The sequence below is a fragment of the Prosopis cineraria genome, unplaced genomic scaffold (assembly GCF_029017545.1).
Source record: "Prosopis cineraria cultivar Desert tree isolate PC_DT_omini unplaced genomic scaffold, ASM2901754v1 PC10, whole genome shotgun sequence".
In the NCBI taxonomy this organism is placed as follows: domain Eukaryota; kingdom Viridiplantae; phylum Streptophyta; class Magnoliopsida; order Fabales; family Fabaceae; genus Prosopis; species Prosopis cineraria.
In genome coordinates, this window is record NW_026555341.1 from 34,013,941 (window position 1) to 34,022,976 (window position 9,036).

The 9,036-nt window shown below is 34.0% G+C and overlaps 1 protein-coding gene across 1 annotated transcript; it reads right to left on the bottom strand.

Annotated features, from left to right (window-relative positions):
* Positions 1-351: 351 nt before the first annotated feature.
* LOC129322827 (serine/threonine-protein phosphatase 2A 65 kDa regulatory subunit A beta isoform-like) lies at positions 352-7,010 on the bottom strand. Its single transcript, XM_054969236.1, has 13 exons — positions 6,855-7,010; positions 5,721-6,129; positions 5,088-5,334; positions 4,863-4,975; positions 4,299-4,378; positions 3,834-3,975; positions 3,584-3,664; positions 2,580-2,684; positions 2,204-2,386; positions 1,864-1,956; positions 1,570-1,709; positions 1,419-1,485; positions 352-571 (listed from the first exon to the last, which is right to left on the bottom strand). Exons 2-13 carry the CDS (start codon positions 6,111-6,113, stop codon positions 452-454), a joined length of 1,764 nt encoding a protein of 587 aa, XP_054825211.1. The 5' UTR covers positions 6,114-6,129; positions 6,855-7,010; the 3' UTR covers positions 352-451.
* Positions 7,011-9,036: the final 2,026 nt, after the last annotated feature.

Here is a 9,036-nt window from a genome sequence, read left to right on the forward strand (position 1 = left end):
TCCATTCTCAACAATACATAATTTGAGCTTCAAAACCATACCTTTTGGCTTTCCAACACTAACCAAACAAAAACTTGAGGCCAATTGAAGTTTTCATGCTGGAACTTCTCACATAAGTAAAGTGAGGATATTGGGGTTTGAATAAAAGGGATGACCAAAACCTCCGAAGACAATAAGAGAGAAACAAATATTCTATTTGTCTATATATTAATAAACTGTAATTATAAGCAATTAGTGACAATTAACCTAAGTATCAGAGAGGGAGGGGGGAGACAGGAATTACCGACAATAATGAAAACTAGATCACATCAACTATAGATCACAAAAGTCACTCAAGAAAAAAAAAAAAAAAAAGGATAAAAAGCACCATGTATTAAGAATTGTAACAGGAGGGCACATAAATATCTCTACAGGAAGTTGCTGAATCAAAATGCCTGTAACAAGCTCCATCCTAGCTAGACATCATCACATGATCAATCGCATGAAGTGCTTGGTTAGAGAAATATCGCACGTCCACATCTGGGTCCTCGCTGAGCTCAACCAGACAGGGACGAATAGTCTTCTCCACCACCTGAGTAACAAAACAATGGTTTTTGCAGAATAAGAGTATGACAATAACACCAATCCAAATCCTGATTACGTATGATGGACAGGGAAGAAAAAGAGTGGAATATGTCCCACATAGCAGTCTTATACTTCTGCATCACTTTTTCTTTGAATATATGAATACAACTATAACAAACCTCATTCCACTATGTAAAATTGGTTACATAAATTGTACAATGTCATTGTGTTCTATTAAAAACCAAATCTCTAAAGATATTGTTAACCAAAAGATTCCTTTACAATAATTTCATTTATTGATGGAAACTTAGTAGTATGGGATACCAAGTCCCACATCGAGTAGCATGGAGATGCTCAATGGAATATTTAAATGAGTTGGTTCTACCACCTCAATAGCTAGTTTTTTTGGGTTAAGGTTTTTCATCCTGCTTAGGTACCCATCAATTAGTATCAGAACTAGGTTGTTAGTTCTTCCAAAGAGGGTTACCCATGAAGGGTTTTGACTAGCAAAAGATCAAGTTATGTATCATGGAGTGCAGCCACTAGGATGTCAGCTTTCCATGGGAGGCCAATTGATGGAGACTTGATGGTATCGGATACCAATTTCCACATTGAATAGTACGGGATGTTCAATGAAATATTTAAGTGAGTTGGTTCTGCTACCTCAATAGTTAGCTTTTGAGATAGGGTTCCCCATCCCACTTAGGTACCCATCATGTTCTCTTTGGTCTTTTTCTATTCCTCTTTGAATATATGAATATATTACTAAATTATAAAGTATGATCTAATTTGTACACAAAACAGTACATGTAGTTTCAAGAAAAAGAAATTAAGATAAGGTATCGGATGCTTACAGACTGATCAACTATGGGGAAGATGGACTCTAAAACCTTGGCCACGTTGAACTTTATGTTGGGCACCCTACAGGAAGCAATCAGGCAGTAATTACAAACTGAACTAGATTGAACCTTACCCCTATAAAATGACAGTTCAAAAACAAGTAACCTGTCTTTTGATGCAGTAATCACAACAGGCAACAAGTTTGAACAAGTGATTTCAGGGCCCATAACAGGAGCAAGCATAGAGACAGTGCGAAGTATTGTCATGCGATACAAGTAGTGTGAATTGTTGACCATGTCCAAAACCTGTCCATAATTCATAGAGTTGCATTCAGAAAAACAGCAGATAAAAATGCATATATTTTAATACAAGGCAAGGCATCTCGGCCTACAAAAGTGGACCAACTATAAACTGACTGCGCATTGTGACTCAGTCAATAATCTAAGACAAAAGATGAACCTGCGGAATTATGTGCTGCATAGCCCACTCAGGACCAAATTCTTCTGCAAGACGCTTCAGGTTGTTAGAAGCCGCATCACGAATTGAATGAACCTGCAATAAACACCAAAAAATGAAGATTAAGAAAAACAGAAGTGTGGAACATAAGGTTCCCTAACCTTTCCTCAGGAAGCCAGAAAAAATGCTATTTTGTTTTACTAGGAAGGTCAAAGCAAGACAAGGGCCTTCACAAAAGCAGTGAAAAATGAAAATCTACTGTATAAAAATTCAAAGTCCACACACACAGGAGTGGGTAACATGCTAACTCCATTACACTAGATGTGAAATAGGAAGCAAGAACCTTATCCTGCAACCACTGCATGCAGAGAGCGCCAAGCTTGTCATCAAAAAATGCAACACCCAATTGACTTGCCAACAAGGGGATATATTCTATTATCGCAAGCCTGACTCTCCAATGCCTATCCTCAGCAAGCTCAACAATTGCTGGCAACAAAGATTGAGATAATAGATCGATTCCAATAACCTGCAAATATGCAGCCTCATCAGCTTTACTTCAAGAAATTGGCTTTCTTTCCATGCCTTTTTCTTCTGCCTGTATAGGTGAAGCAGAAAGTATGGGCAATATAAATAAAAGCATTGATTATGTGTGGTAGAATTTAGAACATCATTAGAAGGGGGGAAGGGGGGGACAGAAGCAGGAGGTTTGAAAGGATAACCTGATTCACTTGATCGAGTTTGCTTATAATGTTTAAGCGCACATCAGGAAATTCATCCTTCAGAAGGGAAAGGAAAATTGGAAGGAGCTGCTCAATTGTTGCATCCTAAAATAACAAAACGGTAAGGCTTAGAAGTCACATTTGCACATGAGCTTACTTGAACAGGATCTGTTCTACAGGCTTGTACTCCAGTGTCCTTGAGTTTAAAGGAGACGACAACCAAGAAGTCAAATTCACACAAAAAGAGACTACTTCACAATAAGCTCAGGCTAGATTTTAGAGGAAAAAACAGCAATAATAGGAGATCAGTTGCACCATTTGAATTTTTACAATATACAAATATCACTTTAAGATTTTATATTATCTAACAGAAAAGGCCAGATAATGCCACAGAGAATCCTCAAAAATACACGAGCCTTCTCATGACATTAATAAACAAAGAAATCCATAAAAAGGGCATGATCTGGGGGCCAAACCCAAAAATAAATGCACGTGACATTACAATGATAGCATTTAGATAAGCTTTCATTTTTCCTAGTTTGTCTTCAACAAGGTAGGAGACCTTGATGCTTTGCACTGAACCTAAAATTAACAGTCAGACTGGTTAGGAAAAGGCAGGGATATTAAAAAGGGGGGATAAATCTGGAAAACTGCAGTACAGGTCATAAAGATCACAATATGAAATAACTCCTATAGTTTTAAAAGCCATATTTATGGACACTAAATGATTTAAGTTTTCACATTTAATGGCATCAACGTTAATCAGTAAATTCATCTGAGAGATTAGTAATGCATGCTCTACAGCTGAGAACACTAAATGGCATGTTTATAAAAGGCATTAAATGATGTATTTAACTCCATTAAGGAAAGGGGGAAATGCAGGCGCTGAAAATAATGTAAACACCACCAAAACAATATCTACGTCACCTCACATAAAATGTAGAAGCAAATTCCTACCAATGCCACAATAACTGCAGATACTGTTGCATGTATGATACTTATACCTTTCCTAAAACTGGAGCCATTCCCATTATCACTGAAGCCAAAGCAGATCGAACATGTTGTGAAGAATCTGATGACAGTTCCTACGAGCATTGATGCAAAAGATTGAAATAATTGTGAGGTAAGGCACAATATATATAACTTCTAGATACTGAATTGTATGACCAAAACATAAAAGGTTGCTGTACATTACAAAGGTAAAATATAAATGCATCATAATATTTTTTTCTTCTATTTTTAATTCATCTACACCTTTACACAAGGAAGAATATGCTGAATTGCAAGATCTGGATCTAAAATCCGGCAAAACTTTGTCACTTTTCCAGCAGCTGCTATACGTACTTCAGCCTCGTTATCCCGAAGTAACCGAACATAAGCAGGGACCAATTCAGCCCTGAACAGTTATGGATGAGATTCTTAAAATAGTAAAAGAAGATTAATAGATACACCTTCAAATCTGGGCCATATTAAACCTAGAAAATCAATACAGAAATAATAAATTTTGGCATTGAAATAATCATCATTAACGTCACATTTAACAAACAAATGTAAATTAATTAAGAAATAACAAATTTTGGCATCAAAATAATGTTGGCATCTAATAATCATCATTAATTATCATTGTGAAAAAAACTATACTTCATGTAGGATTTATTTATCTAAATTAATTATCATTAATAGAAGAGACAAGCACCAGATGTAACCAAAAGATAATACCTGGTAGGTTCAGGCCCTACAGCTTCACAGAGCTCATACAATTGATTTGCAACCATGTAACGCACTCGCCAAGATTTATCCTGTCCAAGGTCAACTCAAAGTTCACCAGACAAATAAGAATAAAAATTTGCAAACATTTGAAACTCATTAATATACTTAACAATGAACAATCAAAACACATTTAAGTAAATGAGAGTCCCTGGACTTAATTGATGCCCGATGCATTTAAAACGATTTACTTATCCACACCACTTGCCCTATACATAGCAGAAAAGTGTAAACTTCCCTGGGCAATCACACCTTAAAATTTCAAGCCTAAAAATACCCTCTCCTCTATATGGCTTTTCAGTAAAACCAAGCATTCCTTAACATTCTTGCATATGAATAGTCTATAGTCATAAATTACAAAAGTGGACACTGCAAAAATAACCAAAAAAAAAAATTCTTTAAAAAGGCATACTAGTACACCAGGCCACTAAATTAATGATAGATCAAAATCAAGATCTTGAAAAGAGAAGAGACTTGAGTTATATATACTTTCTTGTTTTACTTCCAAAAATATACCTGAGAGAAGTTGACAATAACTGGGAGGATATGAGCAACACAATCTTGAGGCTCCAACAGCTTGCCAAGAGAAGCACAACCCTCCACAGCCAACAATCTAACAGAATCTTGATCTGAACAAAAATAAGAAGCATATATAGAATATAGTCATGCACAACCTGAAGAATAAAGAACTCTACAAGATAGAAGCAGCATAGCATGGTAGGTATATAACTGCTCAATTACCATCCTGTGTAAGATCCTCAAAAATTGACATGACATCCGCCTTCAGATAAGCATATTCAACAGTTGCAGCAAATTTTCCAAGATTGGATGCAGCAGACCTTCTAACCATGGGCATGTCATCTTGACACAGCTGATTGTATATTGACCTCAATTCCGTCTTCAACATTTCAGGTGCACTTGGGTATGCAATATGAAATAGTCCACAAGCTGAGACTCGGGCAGTAAACCACTCACCCGCTGCCAGTCTCTGGAACAGAAACATATGTTTATTTAGAAAGATTTTCAAGAAACATAATGAATGATAACTAGCAGGATACAACAACACAAAAATATATGAACATGTATTTTTACACACTCAGGTGTCATGGCCATGTGGCTGTGTGATATAAGGCAACCTCTACCCCTTTAGGCATCATTCAAGTTAACCAAGATCCACAAATCAATCTCTTTTTACACAAGTACAGTAGCAACTTTTTGATATAACACAGAAAAAACCCTGGTAGAGAAATGAATGCAAGTAATCAGAATAATGGTGCATCTTGTGAAAAGATCAAATTTTATATATAAGCCTCCAGGTTGCAGGTTTAAAGCAATAAAAGTATGTTGTACTGAAGGAAACAAGTGTTATCTCACCTTCACCAAAGGGATAAACCAATCAACCAAGTCACTCTCCCTCATTTGAGATCCAATTCTACAAAGTGATTCCACAGCTTTATCTCTTACACAGGTTTCCTCAACAGTGCAAAGTGTCTCCAGAGGTGACAGCAATACATTGGCATGTTCCACCCCACCAACATAGGGTATGAACACTCCCAACTCCTCTGCCATTGCAAGGAGTACCTCATCATCATCATCATTGTTTTCACTCAAAAATGGAATTAATTCCTTCCGGGTTCGCTCCTCCCCAAGAGCACGTGCTATGGTTGACAGCCTGCGAATTGAGTTTAGCCTTAGTTGGATGTCATCATTTTTTAGCTCGTCTATAAGCACTGCTATTGGATAAAGTGGCTCATCAACCAGAGACATTTTGTTTCCAAGCTATCTGGCAGAATGAACAATTTAATCAATTGTTAGAAAAGAAGTACATCAAATATAGCCATCAGTTCTCAAAACAATATTAGATTATTAGTTTATGACGCAGACACCCTACTGTTACTCTCAAGCAACCAACTTAAAGATATCAGCACGCCACATCTAAAGGATCCCAAAAGTTGGCCCAAAAAATTTTAAAAAAAGGAAAGGAAAGGAAAGGAAAGGAAAATGGAGAAAATGTTGGGCCAGAAAACTAGAATGGCAAAAACCCGGTGTTGCAACACAAAATCTAGAATGGCTGTTTAGGGAAACCAAAACGAGGAAATAAAAATATAGAATTCTCTAGTCATTCGGTCTCGCACTACATCCAGGTTGCAAGCAAAATTGCAGGTATCATAAAATTAATGCTTCAAATCTTTCGCGAGAGATCTAGTAAAAGATTAATTGGTTAAGAAGCCTGACTTTTTAGTATATATACAGCCAAGACATCGCCCCTTAAAACCCATGAACGCAATATTTTCTTTCGATTTCAATAAAACCTAAAAAGTCCAGATCATGAAGCATCAAAATTTTGGTAACTTCTTAGCTCCTCTCCCAGCTTACTTTGCAGCCAGACAGGGGATTTGATTCAATTTAGTCCAATTGACAGTGGAAGATGTCTCAATTAACGATAGAGAAACTAGAAATCCATTTCCAATAACAAATCAGTGAAATGACAAGTAGAAAGCACCGTACCGATCGCACTGTGTTCCCGCCGGCCGCCTTAGATTCCAAAACTTGGACGGCCACTGCTAGGAGAGAGAAGGACGGACCAAGAAAGAGAAACTAAGAACAAACAGTCGAAAAATATATAGGCAATTTTACGGTCGACTTTTTCTTCGGCAATTGGCATGGAAATATGGAACTTTTCTTTGGATATGTTTTCAAATTTTAAAAAAATGCTTATAAATTACCTACCGGTAATAACGAAATTTGTTTAAAAAAATTAAATAACAATAAAATTTTTTTAAAATATATAAATAATAATTTAATTTTTTAAAATGTCTTAATTTTTTTAAAAATTTTAAAAAATTTTTTTATTATTAATAAATTTATATAAATTATTAAACTATTGTTGTTGAAAATAAATTATTCACAAATTTTATTTAAATATTCACAATTTTTATTTTTATATTCATAATAATGTAACAATAAATTATAATTTTACATATTAAATTTTTTATTTAATATTATATTATTATGAATATAAAAAAAATTATAAATATTTTGACAGAACTTATGAATCATTTATTTTTAATAAAGATAATTTGATAATTTAAATAAATTTATTAATGATAGAAATTTTTTTAAAAATTTAAAAAAATTATAAAATTTTGATAAACCCAATTGTAATCTAGATATTTAAAAAAAATTATTATTATTTTTCTTGAAAAAATAATAAAATTTGAATTCACAATCTATAGATTATAGTTAAATTATTACCAATAAATATGAAATTGTACAAATGCTATTTTTTTTTAATAAAATTCTACAAACGTTAAACCGTTGATAGCATTTGATTTGAAATACCCTGGGTAACTTTTAAAATAAAAAATTAATCATTAGGAGAATTTCAACTAAGAATGGCATGTGACTTAATTATTAATGGGTTTAAAAAAAATTAAAACTTCATTTCAATATAAGAGAACTAATGTAATATCTCAATTTTTAATCTCTTAATTTTCTAATCTTAATTAGGATAATTAAGTAAACTATAGTGATATTTGATTAGGGAGGTCTAATAATCATATTCGATTGAATTTCAGTCCTGATAGTAGGTCCGATATCAAGTTGGGCCAACTGCGCATCAAAAGGAGAAAAAATTGAAGAGTTAAGATTGATGTGCCACATGCAACGGCACACAGACACTTCAAATGCAAAATGAGGGCCTTTCTATGCCATGCGTCATAGTACATTCTGCATCTGTCACAGCGCATGGTCATTTTCTACAGATATTAGTTACAAAAATGAGACAAAAATAAAAAGAAATAAAGGAGAAAACAGAAGAGGTGAGCCAAGCTCTACTAAAGTTTGTTTTTGGATAACATTAGGAGTATTTTGAAAGTTATAAATACCTACGGTGAGTACCACACTTATTAATTTCTCTATCTCTTCCACATTTATGAGTTTATGATTAGGTTTTGAAAGTGAAAGTGGATTTTCGGTCTTTATAAGTTATGAGTCTGAATTTATTAACTTAAATGGAGTTAATGAGAGTAGATTGAAATATCTAAACCTAGGTATAATGAATTTTGGTGCCTTGAGTTGTAGGTACCATAAATATTCAAAATTTGCATTTAATATGGGTTGTTAGAAAAGTGTGATGCCATTAATAAAAGTTTAATGATTCATTAATGTTATTGGGGACCCAAAATAATTCATAAATTCAATGGGTAGGCCTAAGTGTAAGCAATGTGGGCATTGAGTGAGTTAGAGATGAAAAGTGAGTTAACAATTGTGTGTGATTGACTTTGTTGATAAAGTTCAACTTGGTCGATTGTAAATTTAGCTCTTGAACACCTATTTGGCTTGATAATTCAAGCTTGAAAGCTATAACATTGAGGGATAAATTTTTTACCTCTTAAAATTTTAAAGTAACCAGGGTAATCCTATTTTAGGTAAATATATGTTAATTGATTGCAAATTAATTTTTAATTTTAAATGTTGCATGCGTGGATTGATTTTCAATGTGAAAACATATATTAGCTTCAATAAGTGTATGAAAATTTGAATGTGCATAATGTTATTTTTGGCTTGAAATACAAAATGTGAAAAGAAAATAGTTTTGGACTATGAACATGTATATGTCTTTGGGAAGATGAATGTGATGTTGTGTTGAGGTAAATGTGTGTTGATGAAGAAATGAATTAGGGTGATA

Coding starts and splice junctions, on each gene's coding strand:
- LOC129322827 (XM_054969236.1), bottom strand. CDS start 6,113: ATGTCTCTGGTTGATGAGCCACTTTATCCAATAGCAGTGCTTATAGAC. Junction 1,710..1,863: donor TGCAGCACATAATTCCGCAG/GTTCATCTTTTG, acceptor AATTATGGACAG/GTTTTGGACATGGTCAACAA. Junction 1,486..1,569: donor ATTACTGCATCAAAAGACAG/GTTACTTGTTTT, acceptor TGCTTCCTGTAG/GGTGCCCAACATAAAGTTCA.